Genomic DNA, 24933 nt, shown 5'->3' on the forward strand with positions numbered 1-24933 from the left:
CAAACAAACATTTACAGCATTTAGCAGACGCTTACAAAGCAGCTCACAGTACTGTGACAGTGCATTGTCTAAGCAATTCAGGGTTAAGGGCCTTGCTGAAGAGCCCAACAGTGACAGCCTGGTAGTGGTAGGGCTTGAACCAGTGACATTTTGATTACTAGTCCAGTGCTTTAACCGCTAGGCTACAACTACACAGATTAGATTTGAACTAGATTTGAAGTTTCTTCACCGCACTTCACAGTACTGAATCTCTTTCAAAAAAATTTCATTCAACTTGCGTTTTCATGAACTGTTGTAAAGAGCAAGGTCTAACAAGTCAGTTTAAATCCACGAGTCCACAGTCTATTATGTACAATGTTATACCCATCAATACAGTCAGTGGGAACTGTTATCTTGACAGAGACCACTACCATCAAGATAACAAATCATTAAATTGATAACTTTGTTTTTATTTGCAGTAACCCGTTCCTCCAAAGAGTCAAGTGGAACCAACTATGGGGTGGCCTTACCTTGAGCAGTAAGCTGCTCCTTTGAATTGAGATAAAAAGTTACTGTAAGTGGTTTGACATCTTATAAGGATGACCCATGCCCCCCCCCCCCCCCCCCCCCCAACATACAACCCATACCAGCTTTATCAGTGATATTGTAATATCCTACTGTAGAAAACAGAAAACTATATAAAATGAAAATAATAGACAAAACATTATAACAAATATCCCTTGTTAATTATTTCATGGTTTTATAACAGTGTTTTCCGTGATGGACTGGCACCCTGTCCGAGTTGCATTCCTGCCTTGCAGCCAGTGTTTCAGGTGAAACCAGAACCACCACAACCCTGACCAGGATAAAGCAGTGGTGAAAATGAAAGAGTGGGTTCTGATCAGCACTATGGTACCTGAGTACATGGGTTAGATTCTCATCTTGGGTCATTATCTCTGAACAGTGTTCTTCACCTGTTTGTAGGTTTCCCCTGTGTACTCTCATTTCCAAGACCCCCCAAAACCGTAGAGAAAGTGGACTGGCTGCTCTGAATTACCCCTATGTGTTAATAAGTGACCATTCATATGATTAGGGTGTATTCCTGCCACTTTCAAATAGCACCAGATTCACTTTGACCCTGACCAGAATGAAGCGGTTAGATAAAAATAAAAATTAAACTACATTTAATAAATAGTACCATGTTTATTTCACAATACACCCCCCACACACACTTCTATAATTTTGTATTAGGAATAGCAAATAACACCGCTGTTGCATCGACTCTTAGATTTGATTCTATTAATTGCCACCAAACGGAATCAAAATGAGAGTCGACTCTAATTTATAGAGTCGAACAATTCTAATCGATACTGTTTATTTCAGGGTTATTTTTCCACCCGTATTCCGTAATATCCCGCCTACTGAGCTGCGATTGGCTACTTGGTGCTTCTCAGAGCGGGTCTGTTAATTAAACAGCCAATGATTAACCAAGACACAAAATACTACTAGTCAGTCATAGGGCAGAAAGTTCGGATTTGGCGAAAACGGGTAGGATTTTTCGATCTCATGTAACATAACAGCACCCGGTCTCGTACTTCCGCTGTTAGCCTGAAATCGAGCCTTTCATATAGTAATCTTCTTTACTGTACATTGTTCTCATTTATACACATATACAGTAAACACATCTTAAACCAAAATACTGAAAACTATCAGTAAAAATCTGTAGCATTTAGTATAATTCAGTTATATTTCGGTTCAGTTTCATGAGAAATCACGCCATCTGCTGGATAAATATTGCAGTGCATTATTGCAGCATCAACTTTCCACATCAAATACTGTCAGTCTGCCAAAACATTTGTTTTAGGGGTCATATTTATGAGGCTAAAGTATAACATAATGACCACACTTCATCTGAAATAGTCTTTATCGGCTATATTGGCCTCATTGTGCAATATTGTCACATGTTACTTTACTATTTAATAATTTAATTACTATTCAATCTAACTTTATACTGAAACTATGCCTCATGCATAGTCATTACAGTTACCAGTTATCCATTTTATGTAAAATACAAGAAAATACTCAGTTCTAGTTTTTCTGTTTGCTTTTGTTTTGTATTGTACTGTTAATTATTTGTTGTACAATGCTGCTGGGGCTTTAATTACCTTCGGGATCAATAAAGTATCTATCTATCTATCTATCTATCTATCTATCTATCTATCTATCTATCTATCTATCTATCTATCTATCTATCTATCTATCTATCTATCTATCTATCTATACATCTTCTAACATTCTTATTTTGGACTGCACATTTTGTTCAGTCTTTTGAATTGACTTAAATAACTTTATTAATAGCAAAATTAATCATTATTCTATTTTGGAATAATTAAAAATGATATATTGAATTCAGACGGGATTTATGTCGTCAACCTTCTCTTAATATTCTCCAAATATCACATTCATTGTTGTAAATTTATGAATAATAGACCAAATATCAACACTTTTAAGGCATCCTTCCTATCTTACATTAATACATTAAAACTCAGTGAAAATGTGAAGGCAAAGAGTAGCTTAACACTGCTTAAAAACTTCTCTCTCCCTTAATGTTTATAAAAATATTAAATCATATTATTTATAAATTCCTGCCCTAACTATTTTTATTTTTAGTTATATTTTATTTCTATGACTTTTTTTACCTCAAGCAATTTTTAGTTAATTATTATCATCTAATTTTCATTGTGTACTTTATATTTTGGCAGTGATTTGATGTAATTTGATGTAATATATGTGTTGTTCAATAAAGCTCTTAAAAAAACTCCAAACCATTTCTAATGAGTCAGTGTGGTAATCAGTTTCCTACATTATTTTTTGTACATCCAACCCCACCTGCTTCATCGTTTGGATGAGTGGAATAAAACCACACAACACACAACCCATACAGACACAAGAACAAGAAGTATACACCCTAAGGAGAATGTAAAGTCATCTATTCATGAGCTGAAGCTGACGTATAATTGAGTGAAGCATCAGGACAATGATACGGGGCTCCCATAGTCCACAAAAGCAAACATTCACGTATGAATGGCTTCAATGAAACAGAATAAAGGTGGTATAGTCAAGTTCTGACAATGAAGGAGCTTTGCTGAGACTTAAAACAAGCAGCTCTATGCATGTCTGAGAAGTTAATATAAATTACATTCATATAATTGCTAGGTGTATAATAAAAAAAACTTCCCTTTTATTTTAGTATATGGTTTTTAAATGAATTGACTACTATCCTTAACAGATTTTTGCACAAACTGTGCACATTTCTGTCTATAGCTAAAATAAATACATTATTAACATAGTTTAGAGACTGAATATTTCCTTATGTCTGTTAAGTTATTGGTCAAAAAGTGCTGTAATTTCTGTTACTCCTTTATTTCTATATCTATATATGTATTTAGTTAGTGCATGTGTTCTTAAAAACACACAACACAACCAGATCCTTTTTGGAATTTGACATGTGGACACACCTTCGTCCAGTCACATTCCCCGGCCCACTGTTGCTCGTTTCCTTTACACAAGAATATCATATTCATGAGGATGCTAATGATACAGATGCCCCACCTCTTGTGAGTGTGGAGGCCCTGGGCTCAGTTGGCTCTCACAGTCCTGGCCTCTCAGGGGCTGGCTGTTCACTTGGGTTACATCCTTTTTTTTTTACCTCTTCTGTCCTGGGCATAGAATCCTTACACACACTTGTGGACAACTTTCCCATACCTGGAACTCTTCTGTCCTGGTAAGAGAGGCCAGGAGAGAGAAGGAGAGGAGCAAGAGGTTTTCCGTTGGTGTTTCTGGAGGAGAGGAGCTTAAAGCTTCTGGGTTGTTACCATGGCTCGGAAGTTCGACATCCTCCAAAGCTTGGTTCTCCTGCAGGTGCTGTGCCTGTCACTAGCTCAAGTGGTGAGTTATCCCAGCTTTCTTGTCAGCTTTGCTGGTCCGTCTGAATATTTTGGTGCTCAGTGTGTATTAGTAATCTTGAATACTTTTCTTAAATGTGGTCCTTGAAGATTTGAAGGATTTAGTAGCTGGTCTATTAGATAAGGTGGTAAGGATTTGATTTATCCTCATTGTAGCACAAAGGAATCAGCAATTAGACTGAAACTAACAAAAGATACACAAAAGGATTCTGATTATTCCTTCTAATATATTAAAGAAAGAAATTAAATGTCACACTGATTGTAAAAACTTCTCTGTCAAGTTAATATTCTTCCTGATTAATGACAGGTAAAAATATTAAGAAAAATATTGAAACAGTCAAAGAAAGCACAGTGTCACAAATGGAATGTGGTGGCTGGGTGAAGGAAGCACACACACACACACACACACACACACACACACACACACACACACAACAAGGACCCCTTTCAAGCTTTCGTCAGTGGCTTCTATTCAAACAGACCCTGAAGGTGCACTCGGCATATTCACACCTACATGCCATATTTGGAAAACGAACACCAACCCAACATACAGACCTGCTGCACTGACAAACAATAATGAGTTACAGATTTTCACCTGGATATTAAAGTTGCAATGTGTGACTTTTTAGGGATTTAAAGAGATCATTAAGTTACTGCTATTAACTGTCTTAAGTCTTGAGTATCTAGATGAATTTTATATTAATTTGTGGGGGGTTTTTGTCTTTACTGACGTCTGCAGACAAGCTTTAACTATTTATTGTCCAGTTTAATTTAATATTAATAAATTAGTTTGTATTTGTCTCAAATAATTATATCAATTTACATCAAACAAACTTTGGTTATGTTTTCATTGTGAATACTGATAACATCTATTTAAATAACATCTATTTATAACCTGTTGTTTAATGCAGTATTTGGATTGGAACCCCCTTTTTAACCCTAATTTAAAAAGTCGTCTCCAAAAATGAATCTTGTTGAAGATTTAACACACAAGCATGAACCTCTGCACCTGTCTCAGTATAATAATAACACTACATCATTATTTACAGTCCCTTTCTTAACACTTAGGAGGAGAAGAAACAGATAAAATAACCTTAAGCATAAAATTGCAAAACAAATTTAAGCAATAGTAAAACGTCCATGACGATCCAATAGTTTTTAAATCAAAAACCAAAAAAACAAATCAGGAATTAAACAAATTCCAAACGTTTAACCCAGATAAACCAATATTCAAAACTTATAAATCAAAACTAAGAACTAGATTTTTATTATTGTAGTTATAAAAACAATAAAAAGAAGAAAATGTTTGACTTCTTTACATTTAAAACCCAACATTCAACATTAAAAATACGTAAAAAAATAAATAAAATAAATTAATAAGTAAGTCAAAGAAATCAGGTTTAGAATTGGGGCCTTTAACCTTTACAAACAAATAATACATTAATTTTATTATTAGTTGTCACTAATCCTACAATTTGATTTTAACCATTTCCACCATACACATGATTACACCGCACATTCTCATCCTAATCCATGTATATTTTATTTCAGAGAGGCCCACCAGGATCCCCGGGCCCTTCTGGTCTCCCAGGCCCCTCAGGAACTCCCGGATCTGACGGTATAGATGTGAGTATCCCTGATCTCTCACTGGTGCCACAGGTATGAGCTGTACAAAGCTGCTCATTGTGTCCATGGTTTGCTGGACTGTGTGTCCTCCTGCAGCCCTGCAGTTTTATCCACAGAGGGCGCTGGGTGAGAAAATAAGTGTACAATGGGGTTCTGTTGGTGCAGAGAGCAGGGTTCAGAAGCTCAGGGGCTGTGGGTAATTTGATATTGCTGAGGTAGCCAGGTAGGAGACTGGTACTAGAGTTGTTGGTAAAAATGGGTTGTTGGTAGACATGCAGCATATAACACAATGATTAGCAAAGCAAACTTAGTGTCATAACGTACCTTTAATTAGAAAGTGTATTTTATTTTGTAAATTATCAGTTGAATATGTAGATAAATATGCTAATTATGTTATTTATATTTTATTATTGCACAATATATTCAAGGCAAGCACATTCATCAATGTTTGGTACAATAAATGCATGTAGATATTTTGCAAGTGACACCATTATAATATATAAAACCTTTAAATAAATATAAAAAACGAGGTGGGTTAGGTTAGTGGGTGTGGTTATTCAGCATGTTTAAAGACCATGTCCAGTAATATAAAAATGTAGTGCAAGCTTTCTGATCGTCTTTGGTACTGCTCTTGTTTCTTCCCCAACCTTCTGTGACCCTGAACAGGATAAAGCTTTTTTTGACGAAAAAGAAATGAAATAAAATTAAATAAAATGAAAACGTTACCCAACACCTTTATCACTTCTGCTGGAAAAGTTATTGCTCCAGGTTACTCAGTAAATCACTAAATTTAAATAGGAAGTCCAATAAATCTGGTTGACAAAAAGCGAAAAGGAAACCATTGATCACCAAGAGAAAAATTAGTGATCATCTCATCTGACGTGCAAAAAATAAAATAAATACATTAAATTAAAAATGGGCGGCACGGTGGCTCAGTGGGTAGCACTGTTGCCTTACAGCAAGAAGGTCCTGGGTTCGATCCCCAGGCTGGGTGGTCCAGGTCCTTTCTGTGCAGAGTTTGCATGTTCTCCCCGTGTCTGTGTGGGTTTCTTCTGGGAGCTCTGGTTTCCTCCCACAGTCCAAACACATGCAGTCAGGTTAACTGGAGACACTGAATTGCCCTATAGGTGAATGGGTGTGTGTATGTGTGTGTGCCCTGAGATGGACTGTCCATGATGTTACTGTGTGCCTTGCGACCCATTGAAAAGCTGGGATGGGCTCCAGCACCCTCCGCGACCCTGATTGGATAAGCGGTTAAGAAAGTGAGTGAGTGAGTGAGTGCGTAAATTAAAAAAACCTGGGTGATCCCCATATCAGTTGGGATTCTGCTCTATGGATAAATTAATATGAAATAAAAAATCAGAAATCAAATTATTGTGTAAAGACAAATAGGCAGAAACAGAAGCAATCAGAATGGTGTGGGGTTCTTTCCACTAAGTGTATGATCACTGCAAGAAAAGTCCAAATAGTATGTGCTTTAAACAGGTATGATTTCAGTTCATTCGTCCCTCTAGAGGACGGGTCACTCCAATAAATACTTGATAATCTATAAAATCTATTCTAAATGATCATCTGATCTATATAACGAAACAGTGATCCCTTTTGGGATGACTGGTCCAGGCATGAAAGGTCACGTGCTTAGTACTGGTCTATTTTGTAAGCTTTTTGCATGTGATGGTCGAGGATCTGTTAAAGTTTGGCTGATGGTAGTTTTTCATAGTTCATGTGTTGATGCAGCTAATATGATCAGCATAAAGCTGATACAGGCCAAATAATTACAGCCAGACGACTGGGTTGATTATTTCTGAAACAGTGAGGAGTGCTGACAGGCAGCCTTGAGGAGAAACAAGCCACCAACTGCCAACAGGTTGTTGGGCAGCCAAGACTCATTGATGCCAGAGGACTTGAAGGCTTTGGCCTCTGGTACGGAACAGAAGAGCTACTGTGGCTCAAGTTGCAGTTCATTTCATTACTGGTCTGTGTATGAGGCTGTGTAGCCAGATGCTAATCAAAGTGTCCATGCTAACTCCTGTCCACTGAACAACGTGGCTACAGTTGGCACACAAGCATCAGGACTGGACACCAGAGAAATGGAAGAAGGTTTCCTGCTCCAACAATTATGTGTATGGAGGGGAGTTCACCTGACTGAACCAAACACAGAGGAGACCTGACTGGACCAAGCAGCCCAGTATCACTGCTTCTGAGAACAGCAGGTGTGCCAACTAAGGAGCTGGCTAAATTGTGACATATAGAAGAACTTCCACCTGGAGCAGATGATTCTCAATCAAGAAAAACTGACACATCAAACATCTACACCTCCGTGCCCCCTCTGCCGGCCAAAATAGCAACACAAAAGGAAACGACCCTAATGTGGGTCAGCTGTCAAACTACTTCAACAGCTGCCATGTTACACTTCTGATATCTAGTGGAGTCCATGTTCTTTAAAACAAGATTCTTCATGTTTTACCGCTGCTTTATCCTGGTCGGGGTCAAAGTTTGTATGGTTTCCCTGGAATTACTGGGCACAATGTAGTGAAACACCCAGGACAAGACACCAATTCAATGATTGATCCCAGAGTTAGTGGGCTAGCATGATTAACCACTGTGCCACCCAAAAACCTCTTATTTATGTCATCATATTTATTTAAAACTTTTTTATTTCTTTAACAGGGTGAAAAGGGGCCACCAGGACCTCCTGGACCTGCAGTAAGTAACTCTAAAGACTCTGAAACTCTTTTATATCTGAACACTGACCTTCACTTACCTCCAGACAGAAGTGCTCTTTACACTTGAGGACAAAATTATTAGCCCCCCTATGAAAAATTCATTGTTTTAAATGTATTTCCCAAGTACTGTTAAATAGAGCAAATAACTTTTAACACAGCCTTTTCAAACATCCCAGTTTTATTTTGAATGATTAAATCATTTTACTTTGCCCACAGAAATTAAATTATTTCACAAAATCAAAAACTACCACGGCCAAAATTATTAGCCTCCCTGATGCTAATAGTCAGTTGTGTATCCTTTTTGCTGGATAACAGCCTGCAGTCGTTTACTGTAGTTTTCAACAAGTCTCTGACACATCTCCTGAGGAATCCCAGCCCATTCTTCTTTGGCAAATCTCCCTAGCTCCTCCAGATTTGATGGCCTTCTGGCATGAATCTTCTTCTTCAGTTCACCCCACAGATTTTCAATGGGATTCAAGTCAGGGCTTTGTGCAGGCCAGTCAATAACGTTCACTTTGGTCTTCTGGAGGTAGTTCTTCACCAGGAGCGATGTATGTTTTGGGTCGTTGTCATGTTGGAAGAGAAAGCGACGACCCAGACCAAGTTTTGCTGCTGACTGCTTAAGGTTTTCTTTCAAAATATTCACATATCCTTCTTTCCTCATGATTCCTTCCACCTTGACAAGATTCCCAGGTCCAGATGCACTGAAACATCCCCACAGCATAATACTCCCACCACCGTGTTTCACTGTGGGGACGGTGTTCTTTGGGTGATAAGCCTCCCCCTTTTTCCTCCAAACATAAGCAATGTCTCTATGGCCAAAGAGCTCTACTTTTGTCTCATCTGACCAAAGGACATGCTTCCAGTATGCATAATCTTTCTCCAGGTTGTCCTTAGCATACTTCAGTCTGGCTTGAAGGTGTCTTTTCTGCAGGAGTGGAGTTTTTCTTGGTCTGCAACCTCGCAATTCATTCCTGTGCAGGGCTCTAGTGATTGTCTTTTTTGAGACAATTATTCCTGACCTGGCTAAGTCGTTCACTAGTGTCTTGGCAGTTGTTCTGGGGTCTTTAGACACATCTCTCACTAGTTTTCTTTCCAGGGTCTTTGATATCTTGCGCTTCCTACCTCTGCCAGGCTTGTTCTGAATTGTGTGGCTCTCTTTGAATTTTTTAATAATACTTCTCACTCCAGTTCTTGACACTTGGAAACGCTGTGATAACTTTGTATATCCTTCTCCTGCTTTGTAAGCATCGATGATTGTTTTTCTCAAGTCTAAACTGATTTCTTTTGTTTTTGGCATGATGCTTTCTCAAGTGACAGCTCAAATGCTTACTGAAGCTTTTATACTGTGTGTAAATTGGGAGATAACCCTCAGCTGTGACTTGATTTAACGAGCTTTTATCATTACAAAGTTAAAGCACACCATTGCACAGCAGTGGTTTGTGCTATGGCTCAATAAAAAAGTCAGTTCTTAAGGGGGCTAATAATATTGACCCCGGTGATTTTTGTTTCTTTTGAAATAGTTCTGTTATAGTAAGCAAATAAAAATAATTTATGCTTTCTAAAGAAAACTAGTATGTTTAGAAATGCTATATTAAAAAATCCCTGCTCTGTTATAAAATGACTTTGGGAAATTTGTAAATAACTTTAAATTTCATAGGGGGGCTAATAATTTTGTCCTCAAGTGTATATAGCTGCATTAGACTGCATGTGATTTCTTTATCCTCAAGCTGTAACTGTAATTCATTTTTCAGGGTCAAAAGGGAGATCCAAGCCAGCCAGGACCAGACGGGCCTCCTGGAGAGGACGGAATTGATGTAAATCTACTTTTACTTCTAGGATGTACTACTGACATAAAGATCTTATGAGCAATAAATCGACTTAAATCCTCACAGTGCATCTTATACTGCTTATACACGTGCTATAAATGACAAAAATACAACAAGGATTTGTTTAGATAATCCACTTTGGAAAGTCAGTTCTCTTCTGCCACATTATCTTCTGCCAAAGATTAAATCTAGAGATAAAATGTGTATCTGTACACATAACTGATCGAATTAATAATTACTAAACATTCAACACTCTTATTTGTTCTTTTAAGGGGCTGATTGGAGGAAAAGGTGAAAGGGGGCCCATTGGAAATCCTGGACCAAAGGTTGGTTAAAATCTAAAATCTTACTAGATAATTTTGAATGATCTAGTATTTGTTTCATATCATTTAAAAATGGTTGATTAAAGAAAAAACTGGGTGGGCCGCTCAGGTGGCGCAGCGGTAAAAAACACAAGCTGGAACCAGAGCTGGGATCTCAGCTCTGCCTACCGTCTAAGGCTGAGCGGCCACATGAACAACGATTGGCCTGTTGTTCAGATATGGGCGGGACTAAGCCGGATGGGGTATATCTCCCATTACTGGTGCAATACATGACCTCTGCTGGCTGATTGATGGCGCCTGCACAGAGACGGGAAAAGAGTGCTCTCAGGGTGTGTCTCTCCGTCCACAATGCTGAGCTACAATACACTCGTCAAAGTGCAGGTCATAAAATGCATACGGCTGCTGCCCACGTGTCAGAGGGGGCGTGGGTTAGCTTAGTTCTCCTCAATCAGAGCAGGGATCAGCATTGGTGGAGAGGAGGCATGACGCAATTGGGCAATTGGACACGCTAAAAGGGAGAAAATGCACAAAACAAACAATATATATATATTATATATATGCGTTATAATACACAACATCCAAAAAGTGGGTAGGCTAACTTATTTCACTCTAACAAAAATAATCCTTCTTAATTTCCACAGGGTAAACCAGGCCCTACTGGCCCAGCAGGATCAGCCGTAAGTAAATATTAATATATTATATTATATAAGACAAACATTGTACATCATGATCATTAGTCTTATTTCTATAATTCCTGTCTGTCTAGCTATTTATAGATTTACACTGATTAGGGTGGGTTGTAGCTGTTTTGACATTAAGCTGAGTGAGTGGTCCTAATATTTTGGTTGATCAGTTTACAACCTAGTTATAGACACAACAAATATTGGATGAATGGAGACTTTAAAGGATAATTGCTAAATGACCCAAAGTTTAGCAAAAATCATTCATTAGAATAAAAAACATCTATCACCAAGAATCAAAAAGTAGTAGGTCTCAAACTTAACCCAAAAAACTAAAATTCAGCAAGGGATTGCTGTTTTAAATTACATGGTAGCCCTACTCCTTATATCTAATGTTAGTGGACAGTTCCCCAAAAGTCCTGTGTTATTTCATTTAAAGTTAAATGAATTCTATTGTGTCAGACTGTAGTTTTTTATTTTTAGAAATAATACAACTTTACCCACCTTCCTTTATCTATTTTCTATATTCCTCTAGGGATCTGGACTTCCTGGACTGCCTGTAAGTACAGTGGAAGCTACACACATGCACACGCACACACAAACAATAAATAAACACATGAGGAAATAATACTTATAGTAGTATATTTTTAGTTGGTTACTGTTTTATTAATAAGTAGAGATGCAGGTGTTTCTAATAAAGTGCTTGGTGAGTGTAGTAAAAAACCTAGTGGTGCAAACCTCTCCCAAAAACAATTTTTACATTAGTTTTTACTAATGAATCTTTGCATTTTTCATTTAACAGGGGCCAGCAGGACCAATTGGGCTTCCAGGAGAGATGGGACTCACTGCACCGAAGGTTTGTCTACTTCTGTACACCTTCATACACAACACCTTTTGACACGACCTGTGGAAGCAACATTTAGGATTTCATGCAGTTCTTTATTCTTACTAACGTTATACGTCCACATATTTATGGATAACAATCAACATAGCATTGGTTTTGAGAAACAGAGCCATGGCTTCAAATTCAGTTCTTTTCTTTGCTTATGATACAAGCTTGTAATCTCTTTAAGCTTAAACAACAAGGCTATGTTCACACTGCAGGGTAAATGTGTTAATGTAGTGCTGTTGGTGCATGTGCAAGTGGCAAAAAAACATGGGACACTGTGACAGACCAGAATGTACACATCTCTTTATGTGAGGTTAACTGATCAGATTTTTTAGACTAATGCCAGGCGACATTAAAACAAATATTAATAAAGAAGTGAATTAAATTCAAATCAAATATGAATGTGGTCTTAAGATGTGTAAAATCAAATAGAACAAAACATAATAAAATAAAATATATTTATTATCACTGTTTAAGTGTAATGGAATGGTAATGTTCAGTGCTTGATGAAATCCCAATAAGCTTTCCATGACTGCTGACATAAACCTACAACAACATGTAACCAGGATAATTGTTTTTAATCAACATAAACACTGCCACATCACCCCACTGCTGCGTTCTCTTCACTGGCCACTAGTCAGGCTCGACTTGCTTCTCCACCCAGAACTCAAGGAAGACGAGCATCAAGGATCTTCTCTGTACTGGCACCCAAGTGGTGGAATGAGCTTACTCTGTCTGTCCAAACATCTGAGTCTCTCACTGTCTTCAAAAGATGATTAAAAACCTTCATCACCTCTTTATTAAGCTCTTAAGCTGACATGCACTTACTAACTTACTAAAAAACACCTTTGGTTCTAACAGGGTTTTTAGCAGATTTGTATTGTTGGACTGTTGTCTACCTAAACTAGTGTAAGGTAATGTTCACTATGGAAGCACTTTTGTAAGTCGCTCTGGATAAGAGCGTCTGCTGAATGCCAACAATGTAAATTGTGCGGGGAATGCAGAGTTCTATTACTACAGCCCACCACCACGGAGATCTGGGTTTAAATGGCCATAGCCTCGCAATATATTGGCGCCCTGTCCAGGGTTTTCTGCCTCACAGTCAGTGTTTTCCAGTGGAATCGAGTCCACTGGTGACTTTGACAGTTAATTATATTTTGACCTTTACTTAAGCTTTACTTAAGCTGAGTTTATGCTCACACTGAGTTTCCCACGAGAGTTTACAAAATCCAATCAAATCTGATGGACAAAATTTTGTATTTAATCATTTCAATATAATAATTTCACTTCATTGCAAAAAATGGCCAATAATAATAATATGTTGTAGGCCTGTAAGAGTGTTATAACCCTTAATTTTATAAAAACAAGATTTATGTCACTTAATCTTAATGTTATGTCTGCCTGATATCAGTAAAATCCATTTTATGAAAGCACAAACGTATACGCTTAGTGTAGGTATATAACAGCTGTAAGGAAGAGCTAATGTAGGTGTCATGTAGCCGTATACCAAATGCAATTTCTCAATTATGCATGATTGACAAATTTCATTTGGCTTTATGTTGGGGAAATCCTTCAACACGAAACAACTCGGGCGAAAGACACTAAACCTGCTTTAAAGTGCTTTATAAACAAACACAGTGTGTCAGTGTTGTTTAAATTCAGCGTGCCTTAAATTGGGTTTCAAGTGGCTGTCAAGAAAGACTCAAGATCATGAAATATTTAGGAATAAATAAACATCAACAGCCGAAGCGAGCGGCAAAAATGATGAAAAGTTCAGCAAAGCACTTGTAATAAATAATGAATCCAGGATGTTAATGCCCTAAAATAGATGGATTGCTGCATGTAAAACTAACTTTTTACATTAGTCTGTTACCTTAGTGTATTACTTAACAGGACTTTGGAAACTCATAAGCATGAGAAAAATTTTACTTTGTCTGGTTTAAACCAGGGTGTTGTTTTTTTACCAGTCAGGCCATGAAGTGTTTCATACTGGTTTACTGGTTTGTAACAAAAAATATTATTATTTTGTCTAATAATCTAAACACACACACACACACACACACACACACACACACTTTTCAACTAATAAAAGCATGTTGAAATAAGTGTATAACACGTTTGAGCTGCTCTTGCTGTTTTATAAAGACACGGTGAGTGTGTGTTTACATGTGTGCTGGCGTACACGTGTATGAGTGTGATGAGACGCCTTCATGCGCTAAGACAATTAAATAAAAACAAATTTCCTCAATTAGAAATCATGATAAATATAACATCTAGTCATTTATGGAATAGTAGTGCATAATAATAATAATTACAAGAACTATGTTGTTATTTATATCATGTTATTTATATCATATGCTGTATATATCATTATATTTATATCATGTTGTTCTTTATATCATGGATATCATATTTTTATCATTATATCACTAACATAAGAGTTATGTTTTTTTTTATCATTCATATATATTCATATTTATAATGTTATTAACGGTGGCTTGGTGGGTAGAACTGTCGCCTCACCGCAAGAAGGTTCTGGGTTCGATCCCCAGGCGGGACGGTCCGGGTCCTTTCTGTGCGGAGTTTGCATGTTCTCCCCGTGTCTGTGTGGGTTTCCTCTGGGAGCTCCGGTTTCCTCCCACAGTCCAAAAACATGCAGCCAGGTTAATTGGAGACACTGAATTGCCCTATAGGTGAATGTGTGTGTGTGTGTGTGTGTCTGCCCTGCGATTGACTGGATGCCAGGGTGTTACTGTGTGCCTTGCGCCCATTGAAAATTTGGGATAGGCTCCAGCACCCCCCACCCCACCCTAATTGGATAAGCGGATAAGAAAATGAATGAATGAATAAATGAATGAATATTGTTATATATACAATAATTATGTTGTTTTTATATCATATACTGTATATATCATCATATTTCTATCATCATATATAACTAACATGAGAGTTATGTAATGTTATTTATACATAACTAACATAACAAGAAAGTTAATATTTTTCATTTACTTTAAGCATTTATCAAATATATTTTACATTTTTAGGGAGTTATGGGATCCCCTGGATCACCAGGATTGCCAGGACCTTCAGGAAAACCTGTAAGTCTAACTGTCCTAGCATAAATGTTACTTTATACTTTAGGTTTACATGTCTAAAGTAACAATCATTTATTTTTTAATTCTTTATCCTTCCCCTCCTCCCCAATCATGCTCAGGGGCCACCCGGAAAGTTCTTGGGTTCAGAAGAAGGCAGTGCTGATTTCCAGGTGAGAATTTATATAAAGATTTGCAAAAGCTTGATTCTACAGGACATGTTACTGTTTTGTACTTGTTAAGTTAGTGAGTTTTCCCTCCGGTTAAAATAAAACATTCAAATGTGAGCTGGACTCTCTGATAATAATGTATACAGGTGGTGCAGCGGTTTGTTATGCTCGTTCACCACCACTGACATCCAGCTGCACCAATCACATTCATGTAGGAAATTCAGTTTTCAAACTGTTGCTACAAAAGTTGGAATCATAAGTTTTATTTTTAATTGATTTTATACACCTGATAGCTGTGGGTGTGGCTGAAACATCTGATCTCAATATTTTGTAGAGGTGTCCACAATTTATTGACAATATGCTGTAATTTGGCCATTTTTACCACATTAACATAAATCAGCCAGCTAGTAAATATGCTCACAATTTAAAATTAGGTACTTAAGAGGTATAATTAGAAATCTGTTTTTTTCTTCTAGTGTCCCACTAACTGTCCACCTGGGCCTAAAGGTCCTCAAGGAATAATGGGGGTGAAGGTGAGTTTCTGTCTTTTAGCACAGACATTATGGCTTTACACCAGTTGGATGTTGAATGAATTTTTATTTTTATTTATTCACTTTTTTTTTAACTACAGGGTCACAAGGGTCGTGCTGGTATTCTGGGAGCTCCAGGAAGCATTGGAAGGATGGTACAGGAAATCTTATCATTCATTATTATTATCAATTCCAAAAAAGTTAGGACAGTATAAAAATGGAAATACAATCAGAGAGGAATGATTTACAGATCTATTTATTTTACTAAAAACAGTATAAAGACATTTAATGTTTTCATTAATCAACTTCATTTTTATTTATATATAAATTGTTGATTTTGTGTGCCCTTTATTGTGATATTTTACCCTTGAATCTATACTTAATCACCCACAGTAACCAACATTTTAATATCATGGACTGAAATCTTTTAATCACAAAAGTATTCAGACACTTAGCTGTGGAGCTCCAAACTGTGGTCCGGTGCATCTGTTGCTTTTGGCCTGTTTGCTTTTTTGTGCAGGCCATACAGTACCCTAAAACTACAAGCAAACAAACAGACAAATAAACTGAGACAACACGCCCCCCTCCCCATTCCATTCATGCATGGATTCGCTCTAATGAACTGCATCAATCTTTGAGCGATTAGTCAGGACTGACTCGGTTGAAAAGGCAAGTAAGAACGTCAGGTACAGCAAGCAGTAGGAAACTGAGCTGCATAAATGAATTGTTTATAATGAGCACCCCACAGACAGAAGGACCGCCTGAGGGGACACACCACAGTTACACCCACAATGCAGTGCAAAATAGCATTTGACGCCTGACTAGAGATGAAAACGTTCCAGACTAAACGCTCCTTTTTGGGAAGCACTAACAAGAAAGGAGAAACTTTTATTGATACAGTAAATCGATGACTAATGAGGAAATCAATAGACAGAACGCACGGATTGGAAGCAGATTCGCTGAAGCGCTGTAGCGTCAATTTAAACTGAAAACAAACGCTGAGGATTGTTTAATCAATCTGTTATCTTCTGTTTTACTTTCTACCAGACATGACAGTCAGTGTGTATTAAATGCGTTTGATGATTTGTTTTATGACTCTTCATTTTGCATTTTTACAGGGTGCAAAAGGAGAGTATGGAATCTCTGGTGAGCAAGGAATACCAGGCCCTCCAGTAATGTATTCATATCATTCATGCTTTCTGTTCTCAGCTTGTATTACCGTACAAATTATGTCCATAATTCTTTACACGACCCAGGCAACACAAACAATGCATCTTACTCTCTCTGTTTTGCTTTGTACAATCTGGTCCCACTGTTGTTTACAACATGTAACATAAAGCCTCCATAAAGGGGGCGATTGCGTACACGTTTGTTTCGTGCTTCTGTGCTGTTAAAATTCACTTTTATTTTCTATTTATTCATGCATCTTCATTCTTATTCTTCCGCTTTATCCCTGATTGTGTTTAAGGAGGGTATATGCTGATCACGTCCCCTTAGACGCGTGCGCAGTCCTAGTGGACCCCCTCTTTACGCCTGTGCTTCTGCAAATTCACCGCTATCCGCTAACGAGGGTCCTTGCACAGCATTTAAAGACCCCACCCACTTGATCCGGTCTTTTACCCACCCAGCAGACACGGTGGCCAATTTGTGTCTGCTGCAGGCACTTGCAATTGTGCCCGCTAGATGGCGCCCATCAGCCGATTGGTAGCAGAGTCGAGACTCAAACCGGGGTGTTCAAAATCTCGGCGCTGGTGTGCTAGCGAAATATCCTGCTGCACCACTTGGGCGCCTCTGTTAAAATTCATTTATTTCATTATTATTAATATTCTTTGCGACCCACTTTTTTTGCGATGTGACACAGGGATTGAAACACTCTGCCATACGAGACCAAATGTTTTTTTTTATTCTACTATTCTAGTCTGTTGTAAATGGTTTAAACTCCATCCAGAGATTCTTTAAATTACAATTCTTCCTTATAAGCATGCAGTAGTTACACTGACGTCTCTTATCTTCTGTTTTAGGGCCCACAGGGTTTGAGAGGCTACCCAGGAATGGTTGGACCTAAAGGGGGAACAGTGAGTAACATAACGCCTTCACCTGCAACTGCACTTGAATTTTTTTTTTCCAAAATACAAAATTTGGTGACTCTTACCAGATGCACCAACAAGCACCAACAAGCAATTAACCGTCTTGGTTCTCATCTACATATAATCACCGACAAACCCAAATCAATTACTGAATCCTCACTAGGAACAAGCATGTGCAAGACTGGCAGAAGTCCACACCACACCATCTGCGCATAACCATCGTACATATTCATTTCATCTCAGCATGGCCGCCCAAATGTTATGTGTGATTGCAAGCATTTATCTGCTACTAGCAAAACAAGCCGAATATAATCTGCCCTGCTATTCATTAGCAAAGACAAAGTCATATTTCCAGAAATTCCCTTACCACAGACACTGATTGCCTTTCCAAGACAGAATATCAGGACTTCTGTTTTACTTTGACCTGATTCATTTTCTCTTTTAGGGTCCTCAAGGTTACAAAGGCATTACCGGACCCATCGGCCTTCCTGGAGTCCCTGTAAGTACATAATGTGTCTTCTTTTGAACAGTCACAGTAACAAAATTCTGCTTCCTGGCTACTCAATCACACATGGAAATCAGCCCAAATCTCCCCTGTTCAACCAACACTTCACTGGCTCCCAATTTCGTCTCGTATCCAATTTAAAATACTCATCCTTACATTGAAAGCGCTACATGGATTTGTCCCTTGTTACATCTGAACTGTTAGCGCCATACGCACCAGCCCATTGACTGAGATGTTCTGATAGTGGCCTTCTTACTGTCCCTCTTACTAAAATATCTTCTGGTGGTGACAGATGTTTCAGTGCCACTGCCCCCAAATTCAGGTTTCTTCTTTTCAAATTAAAACTTATAATTATTTTTATTATTATTATTTCTAGTGTTATTATTATAACAAGTATTATTGTTATTGTTATTATTATTATTATTATTATTATTATTACTAGCATTATTATTAAAACAAGTATTATTATAATTATTTTTTTTATTTTATTATTATTACTATTACTAGTATTATTATTTATTACTATTATTGTTATTTATTACTATTATTACTATCACTAGTATTATTATTAATTACTATTATTATTACTATCACTAATATTATTATTAATTACTATTATTATTACTATTATTACTATTATTATTATTATTTTCATTACTATTATTACCATTATTATTATTATTATTACTATTATTATTTTATTACTATTATTACCATTATTATTACTATTACTATTATTATTATTATTACTATTATTATTATCATTATTGCTATTATTATTATTACTATTATTACTATTATTATTATTACTATTATTATTACTATTACTAGTATTATTGTTATTACTAGTACTATTGTTATTACTAGTATTATTTTTATTAAAGGTGTTTTCAGCATGTTATATAATAGCATCATTAAAAAGTGAACACGTTTAGTGTACATTTTAAATCTAAGCACATGCCATGACATGCACGTCATTGCAGTCCTTCCTTAAGAGTTCTTGACCTAAGACAATTTTTGGCTTTGTCACACAGGGTAAAGAGGGACCCAGAGGTCCTCCCGGAGACGCTGGGGATAAAGGTGATACTGTGAGTACTATTAATCTTTATTCATCTTCTCTTCAAAATCTTTGTGTTTTCCTTGTCAGTCTCTTTTATCTAATAATGAATCCTCATAGGGTGGACAAGGCATTAAAGGACCACAAGGAGTGGTGGGAAAGAAAGGCGAGAATGTGGGTAAAATCAGACACTTCTGAACATGGAATGCATTTAATGAAATTTTAATTGTTGTGAAATTAACATTAAAATAAAAATTGATTTCAGGGTCTGCCAGGGATTGATGGCAAAGATGGTACGCCTGGTATCCCAGGAATAAAGGTATAAACAATATCAACACATTTCACACATACTCAACTTTTTTTCTTTACTAGGATCAGTGCTGGCTCATTTTAAAGCTTTGAGTACGTAATTAAAAGACTCAGGGTTTAAATCCATGCCCCACTGGGGTCCCCCCGCACAAGGCAATTTAACCTTTTTGTGACATGAGGGTTGTATCACAAAAGATCCTGCTCTCTAACCCTAGCTGCTGAATATACAGAACACACAAATTAAAAAGTATTTATTTAATTAATTACATTCTTCTTTTCTTTTTTTCCAGGGAGCTTCAGGACAGAATGGCAGACCTGGTCCACCTGGCCACCAGGGGGCAGCAGTGAGTACCTACTTAAAACACCCGAGCCGTTCTTCATATTTATTTAATGCTGCAGTACCACTCAGTACATGCCTGACCACCTTTTTAAATCAGCTCACGTAGTCATAAAGTCACTCCGCATTGTTTCCCTCCCCCACCTTCACAGAAATGGAAATAATGAATTAAAAAGAGAGGCGAAGTGACCGTGTTTTCTATGCGTAGGTCTTGATTGACCTCTGTTGCCTCTGTTCCTTTGGAATTTATACCACCTTGAAATTGCTTTCTCCCTTTTCCCTGCAAACAATTCATCATCATCAAACGTGACTCTTTCTGCTGGTGGCTGGGGGTAATGGAGCATGCTGGGTATTACCCACACCATCACTGGGCTGAGCACACAGCGTAATGGAGCCTTCTCCAGCAGCATTACTTTCACTGCCTTCCCGCTCTCGGCCAAATGTGGTTTAAATAGAAAGCCCTCGGAGGGGTGCCACGGGGCTCACCCTGTTGTGATCTTTTCTGTCCCGTGTTTTTTTAGGGTTTGCCTGGCAGCCCTGGCCTCAAAGGCGCTGTGGGTGACAAGGTGAGCCAACTCTGCCTCAGTGGTTATTATCATTTAATAACCGCAGTGTAAAAAATACGTATTGCAAGCAAGAGAGCGATTCTGATTCTCTTTATCTGCAGGGTGAATCAGGACCCAGAGGATTGTCAGGAATGCCTGGTGCTCCAGGTCCTCAGGTTGGTCGCATGCTTGGGTGTCAAAAATGACTTAAACTGTCGGAATATTGCGTTTCCTGTTGTATTGTTTTCTTCTACTGACCCATCTCTTGCTCTCAGGGTGAACCTGGTCCTCCTGGTGAAGCTGGTATGGAGGGAGTTCCAGGGCCAAAGGTGAGAACTTTATTTTACCTTTCTCTAAGAACTCGAACTGCATTGGTTATGACTAAGGCCCTACCTAATTCACTGCCGTGAAAAACACGTCACAAACCATTACACCACGTGTAATATGCAATTTGCTGTGAAATTCAGAATTTAGGGTTTGTGTTTAGTGATTTAACATTTTTCATGCATGTAGCGTTCAAGTGTAGCGTTTACTGGTTAATTTGCACTATGAGGCGTCCTAGCAATCCTACGGCAATTCAGTTAGCACTCCGGGTCAGTTTTACAGTGGGTCCAATTTCACTGGGTAACATTGGATAATGTATTAGCTCAGTGGTTAAGGTACTGGACTGGTAATTATAAGGTGGCCAGTTCAAGCCTCACCATCACCACTGTTGGGCACTTGAGCAAGGCCCTTAACGTTCAGTTGCTTAAATTGTATTCAGTGGCATTCTTTGGATAAAAGCCTCTGTTAAATGCTGAAAATGTAAATGTAAATAAAGGCAGGAGTACCCAGGATAGGGCACCAATCCATCTGACCAATCCAATCCATAGACCCCCCTCAACCATAGTCGATTTTTTTGGAGATTTAAACCTGATTTCAGGGTTGGTGCACTAGCGTGGTATACCGATGTGCCATCCGAGCGCAATGAGACATACGACATGCTATGACAACGAGAAGTGCATGAGCCCTGAAAACCAACCTGCCGTCAGTTCAGCGTGTCAACCGAGTGTCACACTGCCGCAGTTTTTAAACAATTTCTTTTGTTTTGAAATGTTCTTATAAACCAACATTTCAAGTAAGAAGAAGTGGTTATATTCCTTCTATATTTATCCTGATTCTACTTAAACTATCTTTGCTTTTATTGATGGATATTTAGGCTAATAAAATGTACTTGCTGATCCTATTATATCTGTCCTCCTATAGGGTGACAGGGGTGAGAGAGGACCTGTTGGACCACAGGGAATCGCTGGCGGGCCTGTAAGTACATTATTTTAATTATTATTTAACTGTTATTATTATTACTATCATTATTTAATCAAAACACAGATGCTGCTTTTGTAACATATTCAACACTCTTATGCTCATGTTTGCTGTCTTTTTGTAGGGAAATAATGGCGAACGAGGGCCAATGGGTATACCAGGAGCTCAGGGTCTTCCTGGAACCAAGGGTGACAAGGTGTGTATGTATGTACGACCAATACATGCTCGTTTTGACCAATTTCTGAATATATACAGGTGAAGTCAAAACTTAACCTACACACGCTTGGTTATAAATGGTCATGAACTTTATAGCAGGATATAGGATATAATGACTTAAAACAATTCTATGACTTCTAAAAATGTTGTACCCCTTTTCTCCATTTTATTTTCATGTTTTGCCACCACTTTATCGTGGTCAGTGTGGGTCCAGTTTCCTGGGCACAATGCAGTAACAAAGCCCGGACAGGATTCCAATAGATTGCAGGTCCTCGGTTTATGTAGTCAAACTAGCAAGGACTTATAAAACCATACCAACTTAAAGATTGGCATTAGAAACCCTTCTACACCACAAAATAGATAGGTAGGTTATCACTTCCACATGGCAGCAGTCTCCTAGTAGTTAAGGTACAGAACTAGTAACCAGAAGGTCATTGATTTAAACCACAGATCTGCCAGGTTGCCACTGTTGGATCCTTGAGCTCTAACCCTCGGTTACTTACATTGTTTACTGACACAATTGTAAGTCACTTTGGATAAAAGCATCTTCTAAGTGCTGTGAATGTAAGTGACTTTGTAGTTAAGTTGGCTATTTGCTATATGTGTATTTTTATATCCCATAAGATTTTTAGAAAACCAACAAACATTAAACGTTTAAAAGATCTAAAATTCATTTGAAGTGCATGCTTCTTATACGTATACGAAACGTTTGCAGTTAGAAGTTACAGCCATGTAGTGGCACTATTACACCATGCAGCCACCCTCAGGTGTCCTCCTGCCTTTTTCTACAAAAGATGTTCATCCAGCTCCTGGGTGATTTATGACCTGGTTTGTCAAATAATTTGCTTCATCAGAGATGAAATATCCTCCTATGGACACTTTTATGTTTGTTGTCCTTTTACCCATAATATACTGGCCATTTAATGCAAGCATTTGGGCATTGCTGCTGATAATTTAGAGGAGTATTGGTTAAACAAAGACATTGCTTACAATAAAAAAGCCTCTGCCGGAGCCATTACAGCTCATGATAAATGTCCAATCTGCTCTGATTTTCTTTCTACAGGGATTCCAAGGCAAAGTGGGACCAAAGGGAGACTTTGTAAGTAAACGCTCATATAAATAAGTGAGCCTGTCTGTGCATCCTAATGAAAGATCTGCATCAAAAATAGAGTGACTTTGAGAGAATTCACTCGTGTTTTATGCTGTAGGGTGATCCAGGAGTAGAGGGATTGGCTGGAGAGAAGGGAGAGAAGGTATAGCTTTCAGCTTTTAGTCAAATTCAGTTTCACAGAGAACTGGGAATAAAGGATTGTTTTTGTTTTTTATACCTTATATACTTATGTCTTTCTGGGGCCCAACAGGGACAGTCTGGTGAACCTGGACCTAAGGGACAGGTAAGCAATACACTTTTTAAGAATTTCTCTCAAACTTGATAACTGGTATTGTGTGCTTTAGGTTCTTGTCATATCATCTGTGTACATATTCTGTATTACACAGTACATACCTCATGTTACCTAAATTTATGTTCCTAACATTGATCCTGCTGATTTCTTAGCTTTAATAAGTATTTAAATAAGATTTGACCTTTTTATTGCCACCGTAATGTAGCCTTACTCTGTCAGTGTGCAGCTAAACTACCAAAAACCCTGAGATCTGCCATCTGTGTCATACTATTATAGATTAAAACTCGATCAGCAGTTTGATTAACCCTTGATTAGTTTTAATTTCTATCTGAAATGCCAGTTTTGAAGTACTGACTACAGCTGCTAATTACTCTTTTAACTGTAACACAGTTAACTGCGGTGGGTCGTGCCTTGTTACTGATGTGCCACATAAAGCTCGGCACCTTCAAATGGACCTGACAAAATCCAAACATGAACCCAATATGTTGCTCTGGCTCTCCCAAAAGATAGAAGTCGGGCCAAATGTTGATCTCTGTTTTGTCCAGAAAGAAATTAGCATGCCTCCCATCTTTTTTTTCCCCTTGATTAACAGCAAGGAGTAAGAGGTGAACAAGGACACAACGGTCCTACCGGAGACCCTGGCAAACCAGGAGACAAGGGTCCCACAGGTCTTTCCGGCCCCCGAGGTCTCAGTGGAGTGAGAGGTGCACCAGGCATGCCGGGGATACAAGGAGCGACTGTGAGTATTCTCCACGCATGATAATGGGATTTTACAGAGAGCTGGTGTGTTCATCTTCACCTGAACATGAAGGAACTGCAGGACTTTTTGTCAGTACCAAAGAATTATGGTGCTACTAATGCATACATGAAAGTGTGTACTACATTTCTATGAACAGAAGACAACCAAATCTATCAAAACCAAACACCAGACACAAGAAATGATAAGGATTCTAGTGTTTAACATGTGAGATAGAAATCTATATCAGGTTCAACCAAAAGCTCTGAATGCAGTGTATATCTAAAAGGTTTCATGGTAACTCAGGTACACTTAAAAGTCTTTTCCACTAACTTATTAATGCTTCTCCTTTCATACTGAACAGCTCTAGTTTTCTTAATTACTGGCAGGAGTTGGAACAATGGGATAGTTATAAATAACTGGATATTCTGGTATCTTAAGCTTTATGTAAGGACTGTCAAAAAACGAAATAGCAGTTAAAGTTGGACATTAGTGGCCGCTCAGGTGGCGCAGCGATAAAAACACACGCTGGTACACCAGAGCTGGGTTATCAAACACATTGTATAGAGTCTCATCTCTGCCTGCCGGCTGGGCTAAGCAGCCACGTGAACAATGATTGGCCTGTTG

At 38.0% G+C, this 24933-nt stretch overlaps 1 protein-coding gene across 1 annotated transcript in view; it reads left to right on the forward strand.

Annotated features, from left to right (window-relative positions):
• Window positions 1-3855: 3855 nt before the first annotated feature.
• col9a2 (procollagen, type IX, alpha 2) overlaps window positions 3856-24933 on the forward strand; it is a 36388-nt gene continuing 15310 nt past the window's right edge. The window contains exons 1-26 of the mRNA XM_062985361.1: window positions 3856-3927; window positions 10051-10113; window positions 10398-10451; window positions 11090-11125; window positions 11664-11687; window positions 11931-11984; window positions 15062-15115; window positions 15232-15282; window positions 15756-15812; window positions 15911-15964; window positions 16928-16981; window positions 17831-17884; window positions 18342-18395; window positions 19436-19489; window positions 19579-19632; window positions 19724-19777; window positions 20058-20111; window positions 20626-20670; window positions 20772-20825; window positions 20925-20978; window positions 21895-21948; window positions 22076-22147; window positions 23231-23266; window positions 23376-23420; window positions 23529-23561; window positions 24163-24309. Coding sequence (XP_062841431.1) covers window positions 3856-3927; window positions 10051-10113; window positions 10398-10451; window positions 11090-11125; window positions 11664-11687; window positions 11931-11984; window positions 15062-15115; window positions 15232-15282; window positions 15756-15812; window positions 15911-15964; window positions 16928-16981; window positions 17831-17884; window positions 18342-18395; window positions 19436-19489; window positions 19579-19632; window positions 19724-19777; window positions 20058-20111; window positions 20626-20670; window positions 20772-20825; window positions 20925-20978; window positions 21895-21948; window positions 22076-22147; window positions 23231-23266; window positions 23376-23420; window positions 23529-23561; window positions 24163-24309 — 1437 coding nt within the window. The remainder of the gene's footprint in view (window positions 3928-10050; window positions 10114-10397; window positions 10452-11089; window positions 11126-11663; window positions 11688-11930; window positions 11985-15061; window positions 15116-15231; window positions 15283-15755; window positions 15813-15910; window positions 15965-16927; window positions 16982-17830; window positions 17885-18341; window positions 18396-19435; window positions 19490-19578; window positions 19633-19723; window positions 19778-20057; window positions 20112-20625; window positions 20671-20771; window positions 20826-20924; window positions 20979-21894; window positions 21949-22075; window positions 22148-23230; window positions 23267-23375; window positions 23421-23528; window positions 23562-24162; window positions 24310-24933) is intronic.

This window comes from Trichomycterus rosablanca, chromosome 2 (genome assembly GCF_030014385.1).
Source record: "Trichomycterus rosablanca isolate fTriRos1 chromosome 2, fTriRos1.hap1, whole genome shotgun sequence".
Taxonomy (NCBI): domain Eukaryota; kingdom Metazoa; phylum Chordata; class Actinopteri; order Siluriformes; family Trichomycteridae; genus Trichomycterus; species Trichomycterus rosablanca.